This window comes from Macaca mulatta, chromosome 1 (genome assembly GCF_049350105.2).
Source record: "Macaca mulatta isolate MMU2019108-1 chromosome 1, T2T-MMU8v2.0, whole genome shotgun sequence".
In the NCBI taxonomy this organism is placed as follows: domain Eukaryota; kingdom Metazoa; phylum Chordata; class Mammalia; order Primates; family Cercopithecidae; genus Macaca; species Macaca mulatta.
The window spans coordinates 200729204-200746700 of record NC_133406.1 but is presented as its reverse complement, the minus strand read 5'-3'; the positions used below and the strand labels follow the sequence as shown (position 1 = coordinate 200746700).

Here is a 17497-nt window from a genome sequence, read left to right as displayed (position 1 = left end):
CTTCCTCAATTAGGTGGGCATAATTGATATCTCAGAGAAGTTTAAATAAAATGGTAGCAGTGAAAGTACTTTGTAGAATACAGCCTGATGTGCAAACCAAAGGTGGTGATATTGTTAAGATTCAGTGAGTATATTTTTGCTTTGGAGGTTAGCTATTGAGTCTGTAAAATGTTTTGTTTCCAACCTACAGATGATCTTTTATTCTCACGGATGATCTCTTATTCTCACCCTTTTTCCTGGTTGCAGTTATTTTTTTTTTAGCTTTTAAAAAGTTACTTTCTTTTTTTTTTTTTTTTTTTTTTTTTGAGATGGAGTCTCGCTGTGTCTCCCAGGCTGGAGTGCAGTGGCGTGATCTCGGCTCACTGCAAGCTCCGCCTCCTGGGTTCACGCCATTCTCCCGCCTCAGCCTCCCAAGTAGCTGGGACTACAGGCGCCCGCCACCACGCCCAGCTAGTTTTTTGTATTTTTAGTAGAGACGGGGTTTCACCGTGTTAGCCAGGATAGTCTCGATCTCCTGACCTCGTGATCCACCCGCCTCGGCCTCCCAAAGTGCTGGGATTACAGGCTTGAACCACCACGCCCGGCTAAAAAGTTACTTTCTTGAGGCTGAATTGGAGACTAACCTGGTCAACATAGTGAGACCCCTGTCTCTACAAGAAAAAAAAAAGGTGACTTCCTCCTTTCAGTTTTTTGTGAAGTATTGTGAATCAAAGATTTTTCTTTTAACTTAAGCAAATGTAAAGTGTCACTGGAAGCTGAACCTCTGGTTTGAAATTTAATGCTGAGATTTGAAATCTGAGAGTTCTTGAGCGGTATCTTACCCAATCCTAGTGATTATTCCTTTGAAATGTTGCCATCAGTTTCTTTCTTTATTTGTGCTAACCTGGCATTCATGACCTATACTTCAGCTTCTCTGTGACAACCAGACTAATCTTTAATTTAAAGTTCTCTAAGAAGAAGCATTTTTCATCTTGTTACTCTTCACTGACTTCATATTTGCAAAGAATCAATTCTAGACTCTTTTGTCCATCTTACAGAGTTCTCCACAGTTTAGGCCCTTATCTTAATTTTTATTAGATGGTACACGTTGACTTTCTAATTTAGAAAGTCCTGAACTAGCATTTACTTAACCTTTCGCACCTCCCTATGCTCCTTGTTAAATTAGAACAGGGTTTCTCAACGTTGGCCCAATTGACATTTTGGGCCATATAATTCTTTATTATGGAGTTGTCCTGTGTATTGTAGGATATTAAGCAGCATCTGTCTCTACCCAGTAGATGCCAATAACACTTCCTCAGTTGTGACAATCAAAAATGTCTTCAGACATTGCCATATGTCTCCTGGAGGACAAAATTGCCCCTGGTTGAGAATTGCTGCATTAGAAAGTATCGTAGCTATGATTGTACAATGTCCCCAACTAAATTCTGTGAGGGCAGGCCCCATAGCCATACTTAGCACAGTCAATGGTACATGATAAGCACTCAGTACCCTGCAATGAATGAATCATTTGTTTTTGTTGAAGCCTCAAGAAATTACCCTTCAAGGAATTTCTGGGTGTGCAGGTTGGAGTACAATGTTGCAGTCATGGCTCACTGCAACCTCCAACTTCTGGGTTCAAGTAATCTTCTCACCTCAGCCTCCTGAGTAGCTGGGACTACAGTGTTTTTTCTTTCTTTTGTTTTTTGTTTTTTTGAGATGGAGTTTTGCTCCGTTGCCCAGGCTGGAGTGCAGTGGCGCGATCTAGGCTCACTGCAGCTTCCCCCTCCCGGGTTCAAGCAGTTCTCCCGCCTCAGCCTCCCGAGTAGCTGGGACTACAGGCACACACCACCACACTCAGCTAATTTTTGTATTTTCAGTAGGGACAAGGTTTTGCCATGTTGGGCAGGCTGATCTCAAACTCCTCAACGGAACCACCCACCTCAGCCTCCCAAAGTGCTGGAATTGCAGGCATGAGCCACTGCATGCTTGGCCAAAAGTTTGATTTTTTTCAGAGATAGGGTCTCACTATGTTGTCTGGGCTGATCTCAAACCCCTGGCCTCAGGTGATTCTCTGGCCTCAGTCTCCTGAGTCACTGGGATTACAGGCATGAGCCACCACACCTGGCAGATGTGATCTTAGAGAAATGCCATTGATTTAAGTACTAGAAGCAAGCTTCTTTGTTTGCAGTGTAAGTCAGCAGATTTCCCTCTCTATTGAAAATTATGTAAATTCCTGTTTTGTTCGCGTTGCTTGTATTCAGAGTGCTTGGTTTTAGTGGACAGGGACTATTTATTTTATTTTTTATTTTTTATTTTTGAGATGGAGTTTCACTCTTGTTGCCTAGGCTGGAGTGCAGTGGCACGATCTCGGCTCACCTCAGTCTCCGCCTCCTGGGTTCAAGCAATTCTCCTGTCTTGGCCTCCCGAGTAGCTGGGATTACAGGCATACGCCACCACGCCCAGCTAATTTTGTATTTTTTTTAGTGAAGATGGGGTTTCTCCTTGTTGGTCAGACTGGTCTCGAACTCCCAACCTCAGGTGATCCACCCACCTCGGCCTCCCAAAGTGCTGGGATTACAGGTGTGAGCCACCGCGCCAGGCCGGGACTATTTATTTTAAAGTTGCGTATATGCTAGGCGTGGTGATTCATGCCTGTAATCCCAGCACTTTGGGAGGCCAAGGTGGGCAGATCACCTGAGGTCAGGAGTTCGAGACCAGCCTGGCCAACATGGTGAAACCCCGTCCCTACGAAAAATACAGAAATTAGCCAGGTGTGGTGGCGTATACCTGTAATCCCAACTACTGGGGAGGTGGAGGTTGCAGTGAGCTAAGATCGCACCACTGCATGATCTGCACCAGCCTGAGTGACAGAGCAAGACTCTGTCTCAAAACAACAACAACAACAACAAAAAACAAACACTAAAGTTGCATATAGTTTATCGAGTATTCACATTTATTTTAGTTGATAAAATTATACAGTCATGTGTTGCTTAATGACAGGGATACATCCTGAGAAATTTGTCATTAGGTGATTTCATCATTGTGGGAACATCATAGAGTGTACTTGCACAAATTTAGATGGTACTGCACATCTAGACTATATGGTGTAACTTATTGCTCCTGGGCTACAAACCTGTATAGTATGTTACTGTATCTAATACTGTAGGCAGTTTGTAACACAGTGTAAGTATTTGTTTATCTAAACTGTTTTGTTTTTTTTTTTTTTTTGAGACTGAGTCTCACTCTGCCACCCAGGCTGGAGTGCAGTGGCATGATCTTGGCTCACTGCTCACCGCAACCTCTGTCTCCCGGGTTCAAGCAATTCTTCTGCTTCAGCCTCCCGAGTAGCTGGGACTACAGGTGTGCAATAACACGCCCGGCTAATTTTTGTATTTTTAGTAGAGATGGGGTTTAACTATATTGGCCAGGCTGGTCTCAAACTCCTGACCTTCCTCCAGCCTCAGCCTCCCAAAGGGCTAGGATTATAGGCATGAGCCACCGTTCCTGGCCACATTTTTAAAGTACAGTAAAAATAGGGTATTGTAATCTTATGGGACCACTGTTGTATATGTGGTCCATCATTGACCAAAATGTCATTACGTAATGCATGACTGTAGTTTCATAACCTTAAATTAATGCAGCTACAACATTCACCATGCAGTTTCTTTTTGATGTACTGTATGTTAACCTGATAAAAACAAAGTTCTAAAAATATGCCTCAGCTACAGTGCTGCTTTGTTTGCCTTGTATTACCAGACCTTTTGTGCCAAACTTTCCCATTTGGCTGGAAAATAGTTGAAATGTTTAATGGAAGGAGCAGGCTTGCTTTGTTTTGTTTTGTTTTGTTTTGTTTTCCTCCAGAGGGCATTTTTTTCCCTCCAGAGGGCATTGAAATTCCTATACTTTAGTTAATTATAGACTTACAATATTTCCATATTTCTACTTGTAGATGAATCATGGCTAAGGACAAACGTCATCCTTGAATCCATCTTTAAATATGAGAGTGGGAAATGCTGTTCTTTTAAAGCAACTATTCAAGCTGAAATCAGTCAATACGGTTTTCCCTTATACGCTATAACACATGTAGATGTAGAAAGGGACTGCTGAATGCTCTGTGCAGTTAGTCTTCATAATATTCTTTGAACGTAGGAGAGAAGAGAACTCATGACCACACAAAGTTACCTGTTTGCCCCAGACATTGAAACAGCTAGTTCCCAAGTCTAATTTCACTTTATACAGTAACTTTACTCACTCCTGGAGTTTCAGATAAAGGACATGCGTAAGGAGGAAACAGGAGGCAGGTGTTGATAATGGATTGGATTCCTTTTCTCCCTAGAAGATAGGCCATTCTTTTTAAATCTAAACCTTGGGTGGCAGTGACTCAGGCACTAAATGTCATTGGTTTAATCAGTGAAACCAAATGCTTAGAGGAGAACAGTGGCTCCTGATTTGGGTTAGATTTAGATGGCATCTTTTTTTTTTTTTTTTTTTTTTTTTTTGAGATGGTGTCTTGTTCTGTCCAGGCTGGAGTGCAGTGGCCTGACCTCGGCTCACTGCAACCTCTACCTCCCAGGCTCAAGCAATTCTTCTGCCTCAGTCTCTTGAGTAACTGGGATTACAGGTGCCCACCACCATGCCTGGCTAAAGAGACAGGGTTTTGCCACGTTGGCCAGGCTGGTCTCGAACTCCTTACCTCAGGTGATCTGCCCTTCTCGGCCTCCCAAAGTGCTGGGATTACAGGCATGAACCATTGTACCTGGCCTAACTGGCATCTTTACTGGGGCAAAGTGGTTCCTGTTATTTGGTTTCTGTGATAAGCCAACTTGTATCTTCTGGTAGCATGTGTAGGTTTTACTTTGTGACATGTTAAAACCTAGTGATAAGAATTTATTAGAAGTAGAACTAACTAATATATAGTTTAGTGGTAATTTAGAAGAGATACCCAAGTAGAGATTTTTATTATCATTATAAAAGATTATATGTTAAAAGAAAGTTTGGAACACTGAGGTAGAAATTGTCAAAAACCCCATCACCCACATGTGACAAATATTGTAAATTTTGTGTTCAAGTTTTTTTTCCACACTCCATTTGGCTGTTCCCCTATAATTAGAAGTCCAAGATAGATACAGATAGATCGATAGATCTAACATTGCAGCAAACATCTCCATGCTTATCACTTTCCTCACATTATGATTTACTTTCTTAGGATAAAACCTCAGGAACAGGATTACAAAATTAAGGGCAAGAGAAGCATTTTGAAGCAAATCAATTGGGCTACCATAGTAGACAGGCTGATTTGTACGGTTGCTTTCTTTTCAATTTTACTTAAGGATGATGACTTAGAAAAACAACTATGGGACAAAGTAGAAAACATTTCAAGCATAGCAACTTCCTACTCAAGTGGAAATTCATGCTACTGGCTTCATTGCCTGGTGGGATGTGACAAGAACTGCACGAGTAACCTGGTTCCATTTACTTCTGAATGACTTCCTTGAATAGGCAGAAGGAATTGGGTTAAGTTGTTAGAAGTATGAGAGTGTGAAGCAGCTTTGGCAGGAATCACTAGCCATTTCTGATTTTTTTTTGAGACAGGGTGTCTCTCTGTCGCCCAGGCTGGAGTGAAGTGGCGCGATCTCGGGTCACTGCAACCTCAGCCTCCTGGGTTCAAGAGATTCTTGTGCCTCAGTTCTGGCATAAGATGGTGTTTTTACAAGATGATTTCTAGGATTACAGGCGTGCACCACCATGCCTGGCTAATTTTTGTATTTTTAGTTGAGACGAGGTTTCGCCATTTTAGCCAGGCTGGTCTCAAACTCTTGACCTCAGGTTATCCACCTGCCTCAGCCTCCCAAAGTGCTGGGATTACAGGCATGAGCCACTGCGCCCGGCCTGGTTGTTTGGTTTCAAACCACAATACACATTGCTGGAGAATCAAGCTCATAGTTTCTTTTTGCTCTGCATGATATCCCTCCAAGAGCTGGTCTATTCTCATGACTTCATGATAGTTCTTTGCCAATGATTTGCAAACATTATCTCCAGTCTTGATTGTTTCCCAGGTTTCATTTCTAAATACTTGCTAGTCATTTCCACTTAGAAGCTTTGTCTTCTTTTCAAACCCAGCATTTCCAAAACTGACCTCATCTTGTTGCCCTAACTAGAACTTGCCACAACCCATTTCTGCCCATAATGTCATTATTCTCTTAAGGCCCCCATATTTGCAAATCTGGAGTCATCTTTGTCTCCCTTCTCTGAATGCTACTGTGCTCACAGTCAGTACCATACAGTTAGTACTTGTTCTCAGTTTAATGCACACTTGTTTCATGTGACCTCCAAGGGCAGAACCAAGATTCGTGGGTGGAAGTTGCAGGGAGGCAGATTTGCCTCCATATAAGGAAGAACTTTTTAATACTTTGAGCTGTCTGAATGGAATGGGCTGCCTCCAGAAGTCTTGGGTTCTCCATCACTGAAGGTGTTTGAGCAGAGGCTGCCTGACTAATTGCTAATTGAAAGGACTGTTCTGGCATAAGGTGGTATTTTTACAAGATGATTTCTAGAATCCCTCTAATCCTGAGAACCAGTGAGTCAATAGCTTTGTCTCTCCTGCTCTCCTGTCTCTCTTTGACTCCCTTAGGACAGGGAAACTATTTTACCTTTCTTTTCTATTTTTACCTTTCTTTTATATTCCGTACAGCACTTAATTCAGGTGCTGGTCTCTTAATTGCCTAAAGATGATTATTTACAGGTTAATTGATTCTTTTCATTTTGTTCCAATATTTGGTTAGACACCAGATGTTGTGGATTTTTTTCCTTTGAAACATCTTTTGTAGGCTGGGCACCGTAGTTCATGCCTGTCATCCCAGCACTTTGGGAGACCAAGGTGGGTGGATCACCTGAGATCAGGAGTTTGAGACCAGCCAGGCCAACATGGTGAAACCCTGTCTCTACTAAAAATACAAAAATTTACAGGGCATGGTGGTGCATGCATGCCTGTAGTTCCAGCTACTCAAGAGGCTGAGGCAGGAGAATCACTAGAACCTGGGAGGTGGAGGTTGCAGTGAGCTGAGATCATGCCATTGCACTCCAGCCTGGGCAACAGAATGAGACTCCACCTCAAAAAATAACAATAATAATAAATAAATACAAATATCTTTTGTAGTAGCCTTATTTTACAGCTAGATGAATAACAGCTTTTGATCTAACTTTCTAGACCCTAATATCATCACTTGTCTCCACATCCCATTCTGTTTATCAGAGTACTTGTAAGCACTTTGCTTTCATCATATTATTCGTTCACTCTCAAAACGCTTGAGTGACTTCACATTTATCACAACATCAAATTTAAATTTTCCCTGGCTTTCAGTGCCCTCCATAATCTGGCCCAGCTTGCTCATGCATCCTTGTTTTCTATAATACTCCATGTTCTATACAGGCTAACCCACTCACATTTTCTGTGCATAGCCTGCTTGGTCTCCTTTTTTGCTTTTGACTTGCTCTGGAATGGCTTCCCTTCTTTCTCTTACCTCTTCAAGATGCCTCATTTCCTTCCTGAAACCAAACTACCGCCAGTCCTCATTGATTTCCTCTGAACTCTCAGAGCATGTAGTAATATTTATGTAATTCAGAACCATAGCAACAACATTCTGTGAAGAAAAATCTGCAAGAATAGGCTGATAATTTAACTTTCCCTAATCCAACTGGATATTCCCTTAAAACCTTTAAAAATATAGGCTGGGTGTGGTGGTTCACATCTGTAATCCTAGCACTTTGGGAGGCTGAGGCAAGAGGACTGTTTGAGCCCAGGAGTTTGAGACTAGCCTGAGCAACATAGTGAAACTCTGTCTTTACCACACACATACACACACGCATACACACACACACAAAAAGCAAGGCATGGTGGCATGTAGTTATAGTCCTAGTAGTCCCAGCTACTCAGGAGGTCAAGGCCTGCAGTGAGCTGTGAACACACCACTGCACTCCAGTCTGGTCAGTAGAGCCAGACCCTGTTTATTTGTTTGTTTGTTTGTTTGTTTTGAGACAGAGTCTTGCTTTGTTGCCCAGGCTGGAGTGCAGTGGAGTGATCTTGGCTCACCGCAAGCTCTGCCTGCTGGGTTCATGCATGCCATTCTCCTGCCTCAGCCTCTCAAATAGCTGGGACTACAGGTGCCCACAACCACACCCAGCTATTTTTGTATTTTTTTTTTTAGTAGAGACAGGGTTTCACCATGTTAGCCGGGATGGTCTCGATCTCGTGACCTCGTGATCCGCCCGCCTTGGCCCAGCTGGTTTTTTTTTTTCTTTAAATAAAAACCAAAAAATGTTAACAAATATAATCTACAGTATTTATTCCATTCACATTTTATTTTGTTGTCCTAACCAATATGTGTGCTTCTGGAAGGGAGGGACCATGTGTCGTCTGTTTCTTCAGTAGGCCCACAATGCTAAGCACTTTGATTTTATTAGCATCTTCTATATGCCTAGTTTTTCTAGGTACTGGAAGATACAGTCAGTGCAGGAGGTAGAATGGACGAATTCCCATCCTTGAGCCTATATTCCAGTACGTAATATGTAGTGCTCACATTTTACATTTGAATTGCATTTTTTTTTTTTTGAGACGGAGTCTTGCTGTGTTGCCCAGGCTGGAGTGCAGTGGCCGGATCTCAGCTCACTACAAGCTCCGCCTCCCGGGTTCACGCCATTCTCCTGCCTCAGCCTCCCGAGTAACTGGGACTACAGGCGCCCGCCACCTCGCCTGGCTAGTTTTTTGTAGTTTTTAGTAGAGATGGGGTTTCACCGTGTTAGCCAGGATGGTCTCGATCTCCTGACCTCGTGATCCGCCCGTCTCGGCCTCCCAAAGTGCTGGGATTACAGGCTTGAGCCACCGCGCCCGGCCTTGAATTGCATTTTAAGACTTCTGAAGTGATAACTCATATCTATGAAATCACCTCTTTTGATCCTTATATATCTCTGTATGCTAGATGAGGATTACAATCGGTTATGTGACTGTGTAAAGTTACACAGTTAGTATGTACAGCTTGGAACTCAGGCCTCAGTCTCCTAATTTTATTTGGATTTGTGTAATTTTGACCACCTCTGTTTCTGAAGCTTTTATGATGAATGCTTAAGTAGTTGGGAATCCAGACATTCATTTATGGAAGTTTACATATAGTTCTTGGTTATTGACAATTAGAAATGGCAAGGAGCAAGATGAGGCAGACATACAGTTCTCTGCTCTGATACTTCTGTATTTGGGAGAAACCTTATTTATTTATTTTAATAAAAGAGATGAGGTTTTGCTATGTTGCCCAGGCTGGTCTTGAACTTCTGGCCTTAAGCCATCCTCCTGCCTCGGCCTCCCAAAGTGCTGGGATTATAGGTGTGAGCTATCATGCCTGGCCTGAGAAGCCTTATTTTAAACATTTGCTTTCCAAATATGTCTCATCTATTCTATGTGTGATTGAAAAAAAGTTGGCCTCCATGGAGAAAATTAAAAGCAGAAAAATGGAAGATGCTGGCCAGGCGTGGTGGCTCACACCTGTAATCCCAGCACTTTGGGAGGCCAAGGCGGGTGGATCACCAGGTCAGGAGATCAAGACCATCCTGGCTAACACGGTGAAACCCCATCTCTAATAAAAATACAAAAAATTAGCCTGGTGTGGTGGCATGCACCTGTAGTCCCAGCTACTCAGGAGGCTGAGGCAGGAGAATTGCTTGAACCCAGGAGGTGGAGGTTGCAGTGATCTGAGATCGTACCACTGCACTCCAGCCTGGGCAACAGAGAGAGACTCCATCTCAAAGAAAGAAAAATGGAAGATGCTAATAATGTAATTAAAGACACCATAAAGAGGCCTTGAGCCCATAGTGCTGTGCTTAGCAAACAAGTCAGGACTGGATACTATGATAAACCATGTAGTCACTTAATTTCTTAAAAGCCATTGTGGAGTAGCGAGAAGAGCCGCAGCGTAGGATTCAGAATATTTGTGCTCTAGGCCTGGGTTCTTTACTTACTGGTGGTTTGATCTCTGGCAAGCTTTTAACTGCTGTGAATGTCAGTTCAGTTTCTTCATTCTAAAAGCAGGGATCAATGTCTGCATAACATACCGTGCAGGATTACTTTAAGTCTCAAAAGAATCAACAGATTAATAATGTTAAGCATTTACAACTATGATTATTATATTTAATTAATATTATATATTCTAAGAAGAGTACTTTCCTTATGGTACTTAATCAGTGTGATTTGTGCCTGAGAAGGCAACATTTATTTGAAAGACAGGAGGGTTTGTAAGATCTTGCAAGAGCAGATAAGCAAAAAATTAAACAAAGAAAAAGGAAAAAAAACCACTTCTCCATGGATTCAATAAGGAAGATAGCCACGCTGTGTTGAGGGGAGAGTGAGTAAGAGCCTTTATTTATTTAATTTCTTACTTAAACACCCTTATTAGCCTACTGTTTTTTTTTTTTCTTTTTTTGAAACATAATCTTACTCTGTTGCCTAGGCTGGAGTGCAGTGGCGCAATCTCAGCTTACTGCAACTCCTTCTCTCAGGTTCAACTAATTCTTGTATCTTAGTCTCCCAAGTAGCTGGGACTACAGGCACACACCACCACGCCTGGCTAATTTTGTATATTTTAGTAGAGACGAGGTTTCACCACGCTGCCCAGCTGGTCTCGAACTCTTGAGCTCACGCAATCCACCCATCTTGGCCTCCCAAAGTGCTAGGATTACAGGCGTGAGCCAAATATACAGTGTTTTTAATGCCTCCTATGTTTATAGTACTGGAATTACAGCGGCAAGACATGGTCCTTGCCTTAGGGTGGCTAGTTGCCTGTTGACTAGAGGAGATCAGATGCATTCAGGGGAGTATGGCCATAAACTCTTAGACTCTGCTGAAGACTATTAAATAAATTATTTTATTTTATTTTATTTTATTATTACTAATGTTTTGAGACAGAATCTTGCTCTGTCACCCAGGCTGGAGTGCAGGGGTACTATCTTGGCTCATTGCAACCTCCCCTTCCCAGGTTCAAGCCATTCTTGTGCTTCAACCTCTGTAGTAGCTGAGATTATAGCACGTGGCACCATGCCCAGGTAATTTTTGTATGTTTAGTAGAGACGGGATTTAGTAGAGACGGGGTTTTGCCACGTTGGCCAGGCTGATCTCAAACTCCTGGCCTCAAGTGATTGCCCGCATTGCCCTCCCAAAGTACTGGGATTACAGGCATGAGCCACCACGCCTGGCCAAATAAATGATTTTAAACCAGTTTGGGCAGTGTTGTGACAGAGATAAGTGCATAGTGTTGAGGTAGCACATACTAGAAATACTTCCCCAGGAGGTGATACCTTAGCTGAGACTTAAAGGACAATAGGAGTTCTAGAGGGGCAGATGGGAAAGGGAAAACATCTAAGCAGCGTGGATAGCATTATAAAGGCTCAGAAGTGAGAGAAAGCATGACTCTTTCTGGAAAACGCAAGTAGTCCCAGGTTACTGTAGTGTGCTAAGGAAAGGTGTAGCAAGAGATAAAACTGAGGAGTGGTAGAAGATTAAACAGGACCAGATTAGAGGAATTCTTGTTTGGACTTTACCCTGAATGCTCTGGGGTATGTGTCAAATGCAACTGTAATATTATATCTCAAATGCAAATATAAATATTTCTTTAATGCCATTTAAAACTCTGGGAAATGTTGAGATATATCACTCTGACTATAATATGGAGAATGGATGAAGAAAGTTTATTACTGTAACTAGGGGAGACTAGCCAAGAAGTCATTGCAGTAATCTTGGTGAAGTCTTTTTTTTTTTTTTTTTTTTTGAGACGGAGTCTCACTGTCGCCCAGGCTGGAGTGCAGTGGCCGGATCTCAGCTCACTGCAAGCTCCACCTCCCGGGTTTATGCCATTCTCCTGCCTCAGCCTCCCGAGTAGCTGGGACTACAGGCGCCCGCCACCTCGCCCGGCTAGTTTTTTGTATTTTTAGTAGAGACGGGGTTTCACCGTGTTAGCCAGGATGGTCTCGATCTCCTGACCTCGTGATCCGCCCATCTCGGCCTCCCAAAGTGCTGGGATTACAGGCTTGAGCCACCGTGCCCGGCCGGTGAAGTCTTGATATCCTTTTTTTTTTTTTTTGAGACAAGATCTTGCTTTGTTGCCCAGACTGGAGTGCAGTGGTACAATCATGGCTTACTGAAGCCTCTACCTTCTGGGCCTAAGCCGTCCTCCCACCTCAGCCTCCGAGGTAGCTGAGACCACAGTTGTACACCACCATGCTTAGAAAAAATTTTAAATTATTTTTGTAGCGACGAGGTCTCCCTATGTTGCCCAGGCTAGTCTTGAACTCCTGACCTCAAGCAACCCTCCTGCCTTGGCCTCCCAAAGTGCTGGGATTAGAGGAGTGAGCCACTGTGCCTGGCCACTATCCTAACTCTTATCAGTCAGGATGGAGGCAAGGGGCATATCTATTCATAAGCCTATGGATTTTGATGACTGATAAGATGTTGTGGGGGAGTTTGTGGAATCCTTACTATTTTCCAGGACTGTGCCAAGCACTTCTACATGAATTCCTTCATTTATTCTCACTGAAGCCATTTGGATTTTTGTACTATTATTGTCTTCATTATAAAGATAAGGAAATTGAGTCTCAGAAAGTTTGATAACTCCTTATAGTCACAAAGCCAGTGCATATTGTTATTCAAACCTCCAATCTCTCTGATTTCTCTAAAGAACACTCTTTTTTTTTTTTTTGAGATGGAGTCTCGCTCCATCACCCAGGCTGGAGTGCAGTGGCGCAGTCTTGGCTTACTGCAAGCTCTGCCTCCCGGATTCATGCCATTCTCCTGCCTCAGCCTCCCAAGTAGTTGGGACTACAGGCGCCCACCACCACACACGCCCGGCCAATTTTTTGTATTTTTAGTAGAGACGGGGTTTCACTGTGTTAGCCAGGATGGTCTCGATCTCCTAACCTGGTGATCCGCCTGCCTCGGCCTCCCAAAGTGCTGGGATTACAGGTGTGAGCCACCGCGCCCAGCCTAAAGAACACTCTTACCTACTATATAATACTGCCTAACAGTTTCCAGTTACTGACTTGATCAATCAGGTGATTGATGGCAGTGCTAGAGCAACGTTAGGGAAGATGATTTCTGGTTTTGGACATTTCAGGTTGCCTTTGGGACATCCAGGTAGAGATGTCTAGGTGAAAGCTGGATTTTTATTATTTTTTTATTTTTATTTTTATTTTTATTTTTGGAGACAGGGTCTCACTCTGTCACCCAGGCTGGAGTGCAGTGGAATGCAGTGGTACAATCACTACTCATTGCATCCTCGACCTCCTGGGCTCAGGTAATTCTCCCACCTCAGCCTCCTGGGTAGCTGGGACTACAGGTGTGTACCATCATGCCTGGCTAATTTTTTTATTTTTTGTAGAGATGGAATTTTGCCATGTTGTCCAGGCTGGTCTTGGACTCCTGGGCTTAAACACTTCCTCCCACCTTGGCATTCCAGAGTGTTGGGATTATAGTTGTGAGCCACAGTACTTGACCTGAATCTAAAATTTAATCCAGATGAATGGCCTGAGCTAGATGGATATGCTGCTGTGGTAGTCTTTAGCCTATAGGTTGTTATGGTAGTCTTTAGTCTATAGGTGGTTATGGTGGTACCACCTGGCAAATAGGCTGGCATTACTACAATGAGGGTAGTCAGAGGTTTAGGAGTGTACATGACCACCTGAAGAATGTACATGTGTGTAGGGAATGAGAAAAGGTGTATCTTTCACATTACAATGTCACGCTTCAATTCTGGACATTGTTTTCCATAACATCTCAAATCTCATCTTACTCCCACCAAGAACAAAAAAACAGTTTCTGTTCTTTTGTATTTGGTTAGTGGTAAAATGAGATTAGCTATAAATGGTAGCTGTATTGTCCTTTTTCATTCTGCTTAAGTCAGACAGCAGACTGTAGATTGTTTAGCAACGAAAGCCTACAAATACAAGTGAAATATGGAAAAAATGTGGCCGGGCGCGGTGGCTCAAGCCTGTAATCCCAGCACTTTGGGAGGCCGAGACGGGCGGATCGCGAGGTCAGGAGATCGAGACCATCCTGGCTAACACGGTGAAACCCCGTCTCTACTGAAAATTACGAAAAACTAGCCGGGCGAGGTGGCGGGCGCCTGTAGTCCCAGCTACTCGCGAGGCTGAGGCAGGAGAATGGCGTGAACCCGGGAGGCGGAGCTTGCAGTGAGCTTAGATCCAGTCACTGCACTCCAGCCTGGGCGGCAGAGCGAGACTCCGTCTCAAAAAAAAAAAAAAAAAAAAAAAGGCCGGGCGCGGTGGCTCAAGCCTGTAATCCCAGCACTTTGGGAGGCCGAGACGGGCGGATCACGAGGTCAGGAGATCGAGACCATCCTGGCGAACACGGTGAAACCCCGTCTCTACTAAAAAATACAAAAAAAAAAAAAAAAAACTAGCCGGGCGAGGGGGCGGGCGCCTGTAGTCCCAGCTACTCAGGAGGCTGAGGCAGGAGAATGGTGTAAACCCGGGAGGCGGAGCTTGCAGTGAGCTGAGATCCGGCCACTGCACTCCAGCCTGGGCGACAGAGCCAGACTCCATCTCAAAAAAAAAAAAAAAAAAAAAAGAGGGAGCCAAAGTCCCATGAAGCTCTATTATTCAGCATTTAAGATTGGTAAATGTTCACAAACTCTGGCAGCCTCTAGCAACGCATGTACTGTGTCTTCATGTTAACAGTGGTCTCAACCTGAAACATCCATGTATGAAGGAACTTGTTTTATAACAGAACCGAGTGGTATCTGTTCATGGAAGGTAGCATAGGAGTTTATTACATTCCTTGCCTTTTCTCCTGGATTTATAGCGTGGTGGATTGTATATATATGTGAGTCTGTGCCTTGATCAGTATGCATAATGGAACAGGGCAGGAATTCAGATATCAGTTGATAGTGTCATAACATCAGGGAAAGTATGTTGACTGTTTATGGTCTTCTCTATTTGAGAGTAGACATAGACCTGGAGGCTTCTGCTGCTGCTGCAGGCCAGGGAATGGAAAGGTTTGTTTGGTTCTCATTCTCATTTTTTTCCTTTGCTTCTCTTTTAAACAACACTTTCTGACAAGTGATTGGGTCCATAGAGACCAGAGCTTGTACACAGAGAAGAATGGACAGAGATTATATTGTTTTCCTTACTTTATCTTGTGAGCTGCTTATCTCTTCCACAGGGAGGACAATGTGTTAAATTGAGATAATTCTGGCATGCTGTCATCTTTGGGGGAATCATAATTGCTCTGGTCATTTTAGGCAGCTTCAAGGGAGTTGAGTTCATTCAGCTTCAGTTACTTGAACTGAATTCAGTTACCTGAATCGATGCTTTCATGAAATGGAATCTTTTCCAAGTCAAAGCTTGGATTGAAATTTCACTGACTGGTTTTTATGAGATCACTTAGGGTCTCAAATACTTTATGTAGCAGTGCATTGATCATATTTTACTCTTATGTGTGACTTATGGGCAACTTTTAGCACCCTTGTCCCTCTGGAGTTTTGGAATGCTATTTGTGAGGTTCATAACTTCATAAATATTTATTGAACATCTACTACCTGCCAGGTAGTAGTCTAGATGGTAGAGTATACAATAAGGAACAAGCTATATAAGGTCCTTTCTCTCTTGGAGCTTACTTTCTTTGGGATATTAGACATTGAGTTAGGCTAGTTCAGATAAGATAGTACTTGTGAAAGATCTATAACAAGTTCTTTTGGATGTGTCTAGTGTCCTTCCCTACTGCATGTCCAGATCTTTCTCATCTTCATTTGAAGGCTGGCTCAAATGGCAGCTTCTCCATCATATCCTTATCTGATCCTTCCAGCTGATATATTCCTCCCGTCTTTGAAATCTCATGCCTCTCTATCAGCAACTTTCTTATGTCACCTTAACATTTTTTTTCTATTTGTTTCCTAGCTGTTAGTGCATATGTTAAGTCTCCCCATTAGACTATAAATTATTGAGGGCAGACTGGGCACAGTGGCTCACGCCTGCAATTCGAGCACTTTGGGAGGCCAGGGCAGGTGGATTACTTGAGGTCAAGAGTTCGAGACCAGCCTAGCCAACATAGTGAAACCCTGTCACTACTAAAACTACAAAAAATTAGCCGGGCATGGTGGTGTGCACCTATAACCCCAGCTACTTGGGAGACTGAGGCAGGAGAATCCCTTGAACCCGGGGGGCCGGAGCTTGCAGTGAGCTGAGATCCTGCCACTGCACTCCAGCCTGGGTGACAGAACGAGACTTTGTCTGAAAAAAAAAATTATTGAGGGAAGAGTAAATATCCTGTTCATCTTGGTTTGGGATATTTCACATTCAGGCAGAGGATGTTGTGGGAAAAAACACACTGAACTTAGAGCCAGAAGATGAATTGAGTACTGGCTTCTCTATTCACTGGCTGTGTGACTAGGCAAGTCATTTAACTTCACTGAAACTAAGTTTTCTATCACTAAGCATGTAGTAATCATCCTTCTGTTCCTGAATAGTTGTTGGGAGGCTCAAACTGAGATAATATATATGACTATCCTTTGCAAATTCTAACTTTCCACACACAGTATCATAGTAAATATTGAGTAAGTATTTGAATGAGTAAGCATTTACTTCAGTGAACACCTTTTCCTGAGCAGTTCTCTTGCTTACTGAGGTCTTTTGATTTTGTAAATATACTAGACTACTTTTTTATCTGATTTTTTGTATTGTTCCATTTTGCAGATGACATCTTAATTTTATTAAACTATTCTGTTCCTGAGAATTGGCATCTTCTTCATCCACCTGGGGGTGACCAGTAATTTTCTGTTTTTCTCTCTGTAGGTGCTATTTAATATTTAAATAACAAATGACATTTGATCTGTTTCAGCAGGTGGTCCATTATGGCTGACATGCAAAATCTGGTAGAAAGATTGGAGAGGGCAGTGGGCCGCCTGGAGGCAGTGTCCCATACCTCTGACATGCACCGTGGGTATGGAGACAGTCCTTCAAAAGGTAAGCAGTCCACAGCCCAGCAGAATGCTTTCTTTGAGTGTCTTGGCCTGAAAATTTTCTATTATTCTCTCCTTTGGAGCTAACTTCCCAAAACTTAATCTAGATAGTTTATCTTTTGTAATTTGTATTGCTGTGAACAGATAAGAGAGGAAAGGAAATGACTTGTACAGGGAGGCCTGTGGTTAAGTTATTTTAACACAAGAACTTCCTGCTTGTGTGATATTTCCTGTTCTTTCTTTAGCAGAATGACTCCAATATAAGTCAAATGACAAGTGATAATAAAATTCCTGTCTCCAAACAATTGGCAAATTGGACATTTTGCACATGCAGCAATTGAAACATAGAATGTTAGCACTAAAAGAAACCTTGGAGGATCATTTTGTTTATTTTCATTTTATAGATAAAGAAAATTAAGCTCAGAGAGGAAAAGGGATTTAGTCAAGGTCACACACCAGTTAGTGGTGATACTGAACCTAGAACCCAGGTTTCCTTACTCCTGTTCCAG

At 42.8% G+C, this 17497-nt stretch overlaps 1 protein-coding gene across 10 annotated transcripts in view; it reads left to right on the top strand.

The window, feature by feature from the left end:
• Window positions 1-17497, top strand: part of CAP1 (cyclase associated actin cytoskeleton regulatory protein 1) — a 34075-nt gene that overhangs the window by 4273 nt on the left and 12305 nt on the right. For 6 of the 10 annotated variants that reach the window (XM_015136064.3, XM_077962542.1, XM_015136089.3 and 3 more), the window contains exon 2: window positions 16868-16992. In XM_015136064.3, coding sequence (XP_014991550.1) covers window positions 16881-16992 — 112 coding nt within the window. In that variant the 5' untranslated portion in view covers window positions 16868-16880. The remainder of the gene's footprint in view (window positions 1-16867; window positions 16993-17497) is intronic. The other 4 variants (XM_015136084.3, XM_015136052.3, XM_015136074.3 and 1 more) reach the window with 1 other exon arrangement.